At 28.2% G+C, this 13884-nt stretch overlaps 1 protein-coding gene across 2 annotated transcripts in view; it reads right to left on the bottom strand.

Moving 5' to 3' along the window:
- LOC107443883 (voltage-gated inwardly rectifying potassium channel KCNH6) overlaps positions 1-13475 on the bottom strand; it is a 398302-nt gene extending 384827 nt beyond the window's left edge. Inside the window, exon 1 of one of the 2 annotated variants that reach the window (XM_087168266.1) lies at positions 12008-13475. In XM_087168266.1, the coding sequence (XP_087024392.1) occupies positions 12008-12083 (76 nt within the window). In that variant the 5' untranslated portion in view covers positions 12084-13475. The remainder of the gene's footprint in view (positions 1-12007) is intronic. The other variant, XM_071183149.2, reaches the window with a different exon arrangement.
- Between the last annotated feature and the right edge of the window lie 409 nt (positions 13476-13884).

The raw sequence follows: 13884 nt of genomic DNA, 5'->3' as shown, positions 1-13884 counted from the left end.
ATCCCCATAGAAACTGCTCCACTTTGCAAGCAAACTCAACTCTAAACTTTGCTAAAGTAAAAATACAGTTAAGGCACTCGTTTTCAGAGTGATATTACTTCTATTAAAAATTCTCATTCTAACATGTCATTAACGTTTAAAAGAATAAACAGTACGAAATGACTGTTTCATTACAATGAATTTCTGCAGTGAGCTAAATCTCCCTGTTGGCTTTCGCAATGATACTCGAGCTAATGTCGTGACAAATATCATTAGAGCTTAATCATGTAGATTTAATCTTAAAGCACGGAAATCTGAAAAAGTTGAGATAAGTTTTGAAACTTGTATTTCAGCAGAAATATTTTCATAATAAAAGTTACTTTTTTTCTTTCCTTGACATTACTGCTTTGAAAAAAGAAACGCAATCAAAAGCTTTCAAAGCAAAATAGTAAACTGTGAAAAAAATTTCCCGATCAAATTATGGTAAAATGACGTCGAAAGTGACTGTACTTGTTACACTAAAATCCCTTTTTACAGGAATAAGAATCCATTTTAAAAATAAAGGTCAATTTATACCGGTTTTATAGAACAAAAAATATGATATACCGTAATTTACCACATTTTACCATATTTTACCACATTTACCAAGTTTTGTTACATATTATCGAAACCATATTGTTAATTTTACCAAAATCATTACCAAAGCGTCTCGTAAAAATTACCAAGCTTTGTGGTGTTCCCAAAGAACAAGTATTACCATATTCTGGTGGTTTTGATCATACTTTTTATATCAGTGTACTAACAGTATTACGCCTCTGCCACCTTTACTCTCCAGACACGCTATAAAGTTTATTAAAACAATCAATCTAGCCGTTCCTGAAAATTGCTGTCATTTTAAAAAAAATATTGTCTCGAAACGAAGTTAATTAAATGTTTGATAATGTTGTCATCAAAAAGTATGGAATTTCTCCGTTTAATCTTCTTCGAGTAGCAAAACTTGTTTTCAACGTCATTTTACAGACACCATAAGAATCCTATTCAAAAAAGTACTTTTTTTTTAAATTTGAAATATTTTAAAGGGTATCTAGACATAATTAAATTATCTAACGAATATAATTTCAAGTGCCGATAAAACAACTTTAAAAACCATTACAGAGTTTCATCAATTTCGAAAGTTCTGACATGTCGCCAAATGATAGGTTCATCTGATCATCCTACACCAAACTTTTCATGAATGATTGAACGCTTGTTTGTTCTCGTGGCGGGAAAAATGGAGTGAAAGGATGCGCATTCCCTCCGATGTGACTCACAAAGTTTATTTAGGTTCGATGAAGAAGGGGGGATTGTTTGTTTGCAGGTGAGCCAACAGAAACACCTCCTGCCTTCACGGGCTAGGTCAGAAAACTTCTTCCGTCTTCCGTACTATTCATAGAGGTGTCTTTTTACCCTCCTTTTCTCAAAATTAGCGAATTTTGTAGTCGAAAAATATTACGATGCATACTTCTTTTGTGACAGGTGTGTCGTAACAGAGCTCTTCAGCCCGACAGAGTTCAACAATCAAAGAGAGGGATGTTATTCAGTATAGGAGAACGTTATTCAGAAAATAATTTTTCAATTTTTCAGAAATAAATTAATGTTGGATATTTATTCTATTCGGCATTATCTTTCAAAAATGGGTGGATATATAGTCACTAATATCACTAATTAATTAGCATGTATGAGATATTTGAGATTAAGATTGAGTTCTAGAACGCGAAGATCCAATCATTAGATCAAAAGTTACTTAGAGTTGTCCACCTGTACAATTTTCGTACTGTACAATATTAAAGAACCCATTCTAAACTGGTTATCAAATCAGTTCAGAATGGGTACATGCATGAGAATAAATCTAGAGGAGTTCCAAAATTAATCAAATAATTGTTTCTCTCAAAAATTGTTTCTCTTTGCGGAAATGCCTTTAAATCCTATCTTCATTAAAGACATGGTGCTATTGAATGACGATGAAAAGCTTATTATGTACAAATAAAAACAGAAAATTAAAATAAAAGTTTTAATCTACTTATCAAGCTTAACTGCACTTAAAAAGTCTTTATACTTCTAAAAAAATCTGAAACTTACTTTTTAACTCTTAAACTGAAAAAGTTCTTTTTTGTAATTAACTTTATTGTCAAAGTTTTTTGGAGTGTTCTTTTTTATTAAAAGGATCTTGTATATGCTCGTAAATCTAAGGAATACCATATTTCTATATTTCTTTTAAAGAAGTTTCCCTGAGGGCATTATTTCTTAACTTACTATGGGATAAAAAAAAGATCGTTGAATTATTTATTTAAGTTAGCTTAATATTTGTAGTCCATCCGAATTAAAAGCCATTTTGTTTCGAACCGTATTATAAATAAATTGTTACATGATTAACTTGATGTGTAGTAAAAATACTTTTTCTCATAATTAAATACTATTTTATTTTCCCATCGATATGCTTTGAGTTTGTTTGCTTTTCCCGTTCTGATAAATGTCATTTCATAGAAAATAATGCAATCTTGTGAATTTATGTAATACATAAAATGTATATAACGTGTTTTCTATATTACAAACATACTTGCGAAAAAGGATACCTTTATTTACTAACTGGAAGCAACTAAAATTAACATTAGCTGGAAAAAAAAGCATTTTCATGATTGTGTACCATAAATTATATGACATTTCTTACGTTTAGAAACAGAGAAAATGCAGCGAAAAATTTTGCTAATTATTCATTCAATCAAACAAACGAGCCTGGATAATGTTTCTAAGACAGAACGTATTATTTAAATAAATAACAATTACTTTATATGAGTGTTTTTAACGACAAATATTTAAAATGAGAAGGCTTTCATTGCATTGAGAATGCATAAAAAGCATATATTTTGGAGTTTCTTGTAAGTTGTATATTAAGTTTCAAAAGAGACAACAACTAATTTGTTTATTTAATAGATAAATTTCAAATTCGTAGGAAAAATTAAAATTTGTCTCTAAAAAACCCCACCGGTACAAATATGCCCCGCAGACACCACTGATATAAATGCGTCTCATCTAAAAAACCGGAAGGACACATTTGTCCTAGTCGCTCCGATTGCCCAATACAATAGTTTATTTTTTCTTTTCTTATTTTTTTTTTTTTTTTTTGACAAGATATTGTTATTTTTACCTTATTTGATCCATTAAAGTCGTAATTAGTCTCTTTATTGGAAAAGAAAAAACTGGTCTTAAAAAAGTTAATACAGAGTTTTATTTTCAACTTTAATTACAAAAGCAATCAAAATAAGCTGCTCTACTTATAATCTGCGTCTTTTTATTTCTTGAATAGTTTACATCCCATTAAATACTAAACTAATTTAGAATCAATTGTAACGAATTTCACTTTATTTATACTCAAATTACTAAATCCCTTTAAAATCTGAAAAGCAAAGGTTTTTTTTTTACAAAGCATGTATGTATATTATTTTATTATAAATGCGTTAATTTCCAACTTACATTAAACGTATGAAGAATATTTGCTTGTTTTTCTAATTTGACTGAATTTTATCATAAGATACAATTCAAGTGAAGGTTTGTGTTGGTGAAAATAAAATGCGGAGTCCTTATTTTAACTCTTTAAGTGAAAATTAAAAGATCTTGAGTCAAGTATAAATTGATTTAACTTGAAACCCGAATAAGCGTAACTAGCTTTTAAAAGTCGAAATGACACCCCTGACATTTCAAATTTAAGAGACTAATACTTTCGATTTAGAATGCTCTTCAGCTTAAAACACAACAATAACAATTTAAGAAATTATAAAATCAAAACAAAATATGCTCTTTAAAGACTTTTTTTTAATAACATTCAACTTCAATTTGCACAAGACATTTAATTTTATATTTTCATTTAAGAACCATTATATATTTTGCTTAAAATATTTTTGCATTATTCATTATGTATGTCTAAAATCTAACTTTGTCACGGCTAACACAGCTCAAAAACATGATAATATTCTAAAAAAGATTTTAAAATTGCGTTAAATTTCCATAGTATGCACTTAATTGAAAATTATATTGTATCATTCAAGTAGTAATACTAGTACTTTATTTAAGTTGCACTAGAGCTGTAATTAGTTTTTTTTTCTCGAGTAAACACTCCTAAACCAAATATATGTCGACAGTGTAGTGATTATTAGTGTAGATGTAGTGATTATTTCTCTCAGACGCATACAAAATCATTCCCCCTCTTTGGTACCAATTTTTAGTTTTAAAAAAGAGATGTCCTGATTATGATGACTATAACGCAGAGACTTATTTTCATATTTTTAGTTCGAAACTTTTTACACTAAACTAATACGACACAATAAGACTTATTGTGTAACAAATTATTCATCAGCAATAAATTATATAAAACATTTAAATGCTAGTTTAAATATTTTTGTTACATTAAATATGAATGCACTTATCCTAGGGCTAACATTAGAAAACAGCATATTTAATAATAAAAAGTAAAAAATCATCTTCAGTGATTTTTTTTCAACTCGTTAATTTTTTATAGTTTTTTTGAATTTTTTCGATGGTTTCAAAGTAATTAAGTCTTATCTCTCGGCTTAAATACAATCATCAACATTATTAATAGCACTTTTAGCAAAAAAGTATTTTTATACTTTAACTTCTATAATGTATGCTTCTCATTTTAATAAAAGAACTGATGTCTAAGGAAGTTGTAACATAAGTATTCTTCTTCGAGAAGAAACAAAAGCTGCATGAAAGTATAACAACAACACTAATATTTTGAAGGTGTACGTCTCCTTATTTAGCTCTGTTTACTAAAGAATGAGGAAATAATAGACTTAAAAAAGTTTAACAGAAAATCAATTCTTATCAGCTTTTATAAAATGTTCAATATAATTTTTTTTATGAAAAAATTTATCAAAAAGAACAAAAGTCATTCTTTTTTTTCTATGCAGGCATGATTCGAAACACTAGATGCTTATGTAAAGATACGCGTTGATAAAAAAAAATTGTGTAATGATTAACAGTTGCAAGTGAAAAATATATTTTATTTGCAAAATTTATATTTTTAATAAACAAAAACTGCCAAGTAAAATTTCGACAAATTCAGTTTATTTACAATTAATGACTATAAACTGATATATACATACTACCCAAAATAAACGTTATTCAATTTAAAAAAAAAAAAAGAAGAAAACTATGTTTTAAATTTTTTTTAAAAAATTGAGCTTTCTAAAGTAAACTCCAAAACCGAAGCTTTTCCTGTCTTACTATTTTCACTGTACAAAAGAGTTTCTTAAAATTGAGCAAAAAAGTGTCAAAACAGTGTCAAAACAAATACAGTTGAATTAGAAAACCTTTTTTCAAAATTTAAAAAGCATGCGCTAGTTTTTCAGCAAAATACGTGGTCTCGCTGACACTAATTTCCAATTTCAATGGTATAAAGAGTTCTAATTTGGAAAATATTATCCCAATATCTTAGTCAGGAGATCAGTAATTTTATTGTCACTTCTTGCTTATTTCGCTATATCTCAAAGCTTTTAAACGATTGGAATATATGCCATAATGTGATGTGATGTCAAAAAAGAAAACATAAATTTTTAAATTTTATGCAATTAAAAACTTTCTCAACGTGTAGTAAAAATGTGTGCGGAATTTAATGCATTTGAGAAATACCACAGAAATTTCCAAACAATTTTTTAAAGTTTTTACATTTTAAAACTTTTAAAATGTCTATTGAGGAATTGTTATGCACGTTAATAAACTTGTGGAATAGCACAAAATATAATTTTTAAAAAAACAAAGTTTCAGAAATATGTTCATAAAACCTTAATCGTAAAAGCATTTATATCGTCTTTTACTATTTAATATTTCTTTTAACTATATGTTTTTCTAGTTTTTCTCTTCATTTTTGAGGCTTCAAATATGTTATGCCAATTTATCGGTGAGCAAGAAAATAAGCCTTTTGAAACCTTTGAAAATTGCTCGAAACTAATTATTTTTCTGCTTAGCACTAAACTAATAAAATAATACAACTAATCGATATTTATTTAATTTAATACACGGAGTAATGAAAGTAAATGAAAGGTCGGCTAAGAAGGGAAAAAAAATTTTTTTTCATTTTATCAATACTGTATTTATTTATAATACAAAGCTTTCATTTCAGGTTTAGATTTATATACACTGAGAAGAAATTAATTTCAAAACTTCCGGAATATGGTAAAAATTTACCGTCTTTCTGGTTTTATGGGAACACGTTAAAACGCGGTAATTTTTTCCGAAGCGGTTTGGCAATGATTTTGGTAAAAATATCAATTAAATATGATTTTATGATATGTGATAAAATTTGGTAAATGTGGCAAAATTTTTGTAAAACTATCATGATTTCTTTGAACATGGTGTAAAAATAATTTATTCGTTAAAATTTATTTTTCAGTTTTGTATTTTTTAGTAAATAAGTGGTAATAAGAACTATAATTTTGAAAAACAGAAATTCTGGTAAACCATTACTGTATGAACGGAAAAATTACCTGATGAACTGTTTATAAATACCATATATTTTGGTTTCATTACCTCTCTCTCTCAGTGGCGCGACAGCCCATAGAGGGCCAAGGCCTACTGTGCCCATCTCAGTTTTCTTGAACTTGGGCTCTGGGGTGCAGGAGCAGATGTTCCGGTCAGGTGGTCAGCCAAACGCGGAACCCCCAGTGTTTAGTTCCCAAGCATGCTTGGTACTCATTTATCGACCCACTGAAGGGATGAAAGGCTGAGTCAACCTTGCCCGACCCGAGGATCGAACCAGTGACCTGTGGCACGACAACGCGAAGCGCTACCGCTCAGCCACCGGGCGTCAGGTTTCATTACCAGAATTATGATTTTTTACCAGAAATGTCATTACCATATAGTACGATAATTTTACCCGAATTTTTGTTCTCCATGTTGTCGTTGAATAATAATAACAAAATGTTAAACAAAGAATCTTGTTTTCAATATCGCATATTTTAAAAACTGAACACGGAACTGATTTGTTTACTTTTTAAAAATATATATGTTTGTATGTTATATATGTTTCAGAAAACTTATTTGAAAAAAAAACTCTTCATCCATGCATTATATTTTAGGCATATATCAAAATGCGCATTTATGAAAATGGATATAGCTTGAAAAGAGAGTTTAAAACAATGAAGAATGCTTGGATGCGCGTGTAAGAAACTAGATCATGACTCAAAATGCGTTTCAAAGAAAATAGACGAAGCTAGAAATGCGTGTTTTAAAAAAAATAAAAATCTTTGATAATGTTTATCCGACATTTACAAATAAAATAACTTTCATTAAAAATGAAAATAATTGCATTAAGCGACTCATTTGTGGGGAAAAACTAATAACAGAAGGAAAGAGAAATGCATTGTTAACTCTTTTTTTACATTTTATTCTTTATAATTTTTATTGTATTTCTTATTAAAATATTCATACAAATATTAAGCATCCAAAATGTACTAGTAATTTTAAATCTCTGAAATATTAAGAGGAAAATATCGATTACTTATTATTTAAATGAATCTCCTATATTAAAAATATAATAAATTATTTTATCGACAAAACTATTACATAACATAAATTATAAACTATAACATAAGTTATTTTACCTACTTTTATCTACAAAACAATGTTACAGATTATATGTGAATGAATTTTTATCGACCTAAACTAATGATATCGTCGCAAACCCTGTAATGTATGGAATGCTAGATGCTTAATACATCCTTAATAATACTTAATATCCCCTGTTATGTTTGATGCTTAATACATTAGATTATTTATATTGATTTTATAACACCGTTAACAGCTGAGCAATTTATATTTTTGATAATTCGTTTAGAAAACATGAACATGATAATGCATTTTTGATAGTGTGAATTTTGATGAAGCAAATTTTTTTTTAAATTTCTTAGACTAAAATTTTAACATCCATACAAAGTTATAAAAAGCAATGTCCAGTAAGCCCTGCGTATCTTAAATTGTGTCTATTTTTTTAAATATGCATTACAAACTGTCAGTTTTTCCAAACACGCATTTCAAGCTTTTTCTATCTTCTTCAATACGCATTTTTAGCTGTGCTTTTCAACGGGCATTTCAAGTTAAGTCCATTTTCTCAAACAGGCAACTTTATCTATTCCCAAATTAAAATGTTCACCGAAGTATTATTTGAAAGAAGTATGATATTGTTACCAAGAAAAATTATATCCATTATCTCAAAATCTGTTGCTGGCTAAAAAAAATTTTTTAAAAAAAAGTTAGAGTGAAGAAGAATTAGCCATATTTACAGTATTCGCGGATAAAAATATTCGAGTAAAACTACCGCACAATATGTTAATGACGTTTCTGGTAAAAAAAATTCTATATATATACGGTATTTAAACCATTCATTTAATAATTTTTCAGTTTGTATGGTAACTGCTTACCGGAAAACCTGGTTTCTATAATTACAGTGTTTAGCACCACACAGTTAAAAAAAAAAAACTAAAAAGTAAACTTAACCGAATATATGGTTTATTTGCCATGCTTTAAGATATCATGATAAAATCACCAAATTTTATCACATTATCATATATCACAAAATCATATGTATTTTATTGTTGATTTTATCAAAATCATTACCAAAGCACTTCGGTAAAAATGCCTCGAGCCTTCCCCTCGAGCCAAAAACACGGTAAATTTTACCATATCCTGGTAATTTTGACCACATTCCTTTCTCAGCGTAAATGTTGGTTCATTGAAAGATATTTTCTTTTAGTTCCATCATAGAAATTCGAGTGAGTTACTTATTTAGATAAGCTACTGACGATTCTTTATATTACATGCAGTCATATTATTACATAAACAATATTACATCTCTGATCCAATTTGATTACATATTATGGTTGATTGATTACGTATTATTTGATTACATATCCAATTTTATTACATATTATTTGATTACATATATTCTCCAGACATTGATACTGGTTGTTCTCTCATTAATCCGCATTTACAATTTAATATTTTTTACAAAAGAATTATAGGGTTTTTAGTAATTTTATAACAAACTGCAATAATTTCATTTTATAACCATCGTTGAACAAGCCAAACCAATTTTGAGACTTTGAGTTTCACAGCTACCAAAGTTCAACTCCGTAACCTAGTAACCAATTCCAGAAGACAGTGAGCTCTTGGATCAAGTATCGGGAGAAATTAGCCTTCCTGGAAGATTTTTTGATGGAACTAACGCACATTTACACTACATGGAGAGAAAAACCACAAAAAAACCTCCCATGGTTAGTCTGACGGAAAGGGACTTTAAACCATTATCCGTCTACCACTGAGAATATTTTACGTCAGCACTGTGGTTGGTGCGAGCGGGGTGTGTGATTGGTATCGACCAGTCATCGGTGGGATTCGAACCCGGGCTCTATACGAGTGCTCTATACCCTGAGACATCACGGTTCAACTGTGACAATTAATGAATAAAAGATATTTAAATATGCTAATTTTGTTTTGTTAATAATTTTGATTGTCAAAGACACAGATTAAAAACTAGCCCTTACTAAGTAAATATAATAAAACACCTCACTATTTTAAGGACATTTACATGTATTACAGAATTCATATTTAATCTGATGGGAAATCTAATCTTGAGTAAAACAAACCAAACTAATTGAATTTTTTAACTTAGAGTACGCAAAGACTGCACTCTTTAGAGCTATGGTTTGATAAAAATACCCTTTTTTTAGAATTTTCAGTTCATGTTTTTTCTTTTTAATTATAAGTAAAATAGTTCAAATTTTCATAAGTTTAATAATAAATTTTTAAACACTTGCGTAAAATTACAAAACTTGTGAGTGAATAAAAAAGCCATTTAAGTTAATCCTCAAAAAGTCATTTTTGCTCGTCAAAAATTTGAATTGAATTGAAGACTATTAAGGAAATTAATACAAAATACTCGTGATTAATGAGAATCGAAAAATTCGTGACAGCTTGATAAACCGCGAAAACCGAACAATCGCTTAGCACGCAGACAAGAGGTGTATTTGAACTGGTGCATGCATTTAAATTTTCAATTCGTTAGTGGTTCAAGTAATTTTATTTCATAGTATGTTTCACTTACTATGAAACACATTTCATTGTAAGACCAAACAAAAGTTGAAAATGATTTTCGGACTGTCTGAATAAATAAATCATGTAACAACTACTATTTAGTTAATTAAGAAGTGAATATTAAAAAAGAGCTTGGACATTAAAATTACATTGGATTGTGCAATAAATTAATTCGATATTTAATTTCAAATAAATTTTTTCAATAATAATCAATAAATAGTTTCAAAAAACTTCTACTTCATCTCATAAATATAAATAAAATGTCTTTCACTAAATCATAAAAATAATTACAATAAACTCGCTTGTGAAGAAACACTAACGATAGGAAGGAAGAAAAAAGACCATTGTTAACTTTTCTTCATATTTGACTCTTTATAAATTTTACCGTTTTTCTTATTAGTATTAATAGAAATATTACATATTCAAAATGTACAAGCAAATATAAATCTTTGAAATATTAATATAAAACGATAGCTTATTTATGATTTAAATGACTCCCCTGTTTCAAAAGTATAATAAATTATATTTATGGAGAACTATATTTTTTATCTACAGATCAATGTTACTGATTCCATTTATATGTGAATTTTTACCTATTTCAAACTAATGATATCGGTGGAATAACACAATATATTCCATAAATTAGAACTTTAAATTTTAAAAAATATATTTACTTTTTACTTTTTTTACAATATAGAATTTGTTATTCTTCACTTGTGCGTTCTTTTTTCAACGCAACTTCTGTACTCTTACAAAATACAATATAAATTTGATATAGTTTTTGTTATCGCCAAAATCTTTAATGATTTGAGCTATTTAAAAACTCATAATAAATTTCACCGTAATAACTCTATTTAGGTTATGGTAAATAAATAATATGTTTGTAGTGTTTGACTATTAATTTCCCACTCACAACAATTTTATACGAAAAAATAATGTAGGATGCTAATTTTTGTAATTATATGTATTGAGAAGGGCAAAAGTAATAATTCATACAAAGCCACTTTTTCTTCTAAAGAAGTTGAATTTACTTTATTATGCTTCTCAATATCCTTAATGCACTTATTTAGTTCTAAGTAAAATTTATGTATCACATTTATCAAAATAAAGAGTAAAATCAAATTAAAACATTAATAATGGCGAAGAAATTTAAATGTCAGTTGAAGTCAACGAATCTTAAAAAAAGTAAAAAAGATTTAATTTTAACTTTCAAATAAAATTTATTCACATAATTTATTTATTTAAGTAGTTAAACACAATAATAGCAGAATGTAAATAGGTGTAAGCAATTTCGGTACAGCATAAAATTTCCAAACTGCTTATTTCACTTATAAGAAGCTTCATTTAAAAAATCATGAAAACTGAAGTTCGAATATGAAAAAAGAAGATATTAATAAAATAAATTTCTTTGTTGTATTTTTACCTGCTCCGCATATAACATCTGTATCAAAATTCAAATATAGATTCGAAGTAACACAATAACAAATTTATAATGTTATTTTTTTAACGAGAATAAGTAATGAATGCGTGAATTGTCAATGTGCACTTTTGAAATTATAGTAATTACACCTAAACAGTGTTTAACATAAAATACGTTAATGCTTATAACTAAATAAGCGTTCAACATTATATCAGGAAATATGTAAAACAATAAATCAATTAGACTTATGGAAATTCAATTTTTCTACATATGCGTTTGATTTCATATCATCACCTTTATCACTTCTTCAAAATAGTAAATTTACATAAAATTTCCTTACTTAACATTTAATTTCATACAGAATTTCCACAGAGAACTTCTAAATTTTAATACAGAAAAAAGCAAAAATGAATTTTACGAATAATCATACTGAATAAAAAAAATAAATAAAATTTAATTACTTACTCAAGCCATCGAACTTTCGAATTATACTGTCAATAAATATATTTTGAGGAGCAACATGTCCTCTTTTCACTGGCATTTTAAAATAGGTTGTGAAGTTCTTTTCTCAGTGGCAAGAAAGAATGTATCCAAAAGTCACCATTTGAAAATTCATTTCGTCATAGTTGTAAATGTTTGCATCAAAGTTAATGGAATGTATAATTCAAGGCAAAATGGTGCATTAAAGGTTTCCGGAAGTTTCTAAACATCATGAGTTTATTTCAGAATCTACGTTTAAAGTGATCCCATTTTGTGCACTAATTATGCGATTTAGTTTGAAAATACATTATTTATGAATCTGATTTTTTATGTGCGTTACAAATATAATTTTGTGCAATAAAATATATATATATCTCCAGCTATGTATAGCAAAGTGCTCAGCATTAACTAAGCTCTTAATGAAACTCTATCAGTCTAACTAACTATAAGTCTCAGACACGCATGTCAAAGCTCTGGTTAAATTGCTCATGAATTATTTAGCTTTAATTTATTTCAAAATGTTAAAATTTTCGGTCACTACGTTTGTTTGACAAAACTTACGAATTCTTTCCTTCAAGCAGTTCATTTAGAATTAATTATTTTAAAAAAAAAATGCATCATCCTCTCTCTCAGAATAAAAAATATTTGTCATTTTTCTACTAACCAATTAAGAAACCATTACTTTCTTAATTTTGAAAATGAATATTTCCTAACAAAATATTAAAAATAAAAATAATATATTGGAGAGTTTATATTTACTTTTCATTAAGTAAACGATAATGACGATTTCTTTAAGCAAACGATTTAAATCCGGAAGATATACTTCCAGATTTACGTGTGCTTAAAAGCAAGCTACAGTTCAAGCGATTCATTTAAATGGCATTTAATGTAAACTATATCAGGATCCCGGAGACTCAAATGTGCACCAGGTAGGTAAAAGCATGCTAACAATATTTTGTGCTTCATCAATTTAAAATCAAATTTATCAAAAGCATTATTTTAAAAAGCAAAACTCTCCTGATGAAACAAGCATTCTTTCTGAAGAAAATACTTATCTGCATCATGGCAGCATTTGTCAAAAACGCCTCGTTTTCACCGACAACGTGAGCAAAGATGCCGCTCTGAGTAGAAGCGTCTGTTCTTCTCAGAAACTAAAAAGTATTTGTCACCGAATATAAACACACAAGATGTTCGGTGAAATCATTTGTGCGCGTATATGCTGCGCATCAATCGATTCAATGAGGTGTGTGGCAAACGATCTTTCCGAAAATCATTTTTCTTAAATTATTTTTCCAAGTACTTTCAAACTTGAGAAAATCAGACGATACTTCATTTATTTTAAATATTCGGTTCGCGTCGTCATTTTAAGAAAAAGAAAATAATTTCAACACCTCTCTTTAAAAGCGAATAAATTTCCCGACTTCTTTTTCAGTTTCAGTTTCCCCCTCGTTCTGATTTAATCCATTCCTTCATTTGCTGTGTAAGTTAAGAGAAGTCTTTTCCTTATAACATCACAGGAAGCGCAAGAGCTAAAACAAATAAAACCTTATCCCTTGCGTTTAAAAGCGCCATCTATGTCATTAAAGAGAAAATAAAAGAATGTTCACTCTAAACTTTTATGTGTGTATACTTTTGATCAGTTAAGGAACTATTTAAAGTCTTTCCGAGGGAAAACTCGTTATTATTCTAATATAAAAGAGTAAAATTCTATTACTGTGACACGCAAGTGGGATTTCGGGTTTTAATTCAATAATATTTGAAAGTTTCAAAAGAAGGTTGTTACAAATATTTCTACCTCCAAATCTTGGAAAATGTTATTTTAAAAAAAAGAACAGTAATTTCTAAATAAAATCCTATTTTAA

This window comes from Parasteatoda tepidariorum, chromosome 7 (genome assembly GCF_982258835.1).
Source record: "Parasteatoda tepidariorum strain Cologne lab strain chromosome 7, Ptep-v5.0, whole genome shotgun sequence".
NCBI classification, from domain to species: Eukaryota; Metazoa; Arthropoda; class Arachnida; order Araneae; family Theridiidae; genus Parasteatoda; species Parasteatoda tepidariorum.
This window is presented reverse-complemented; position numbering and strand designations above follow the sequence as displayed.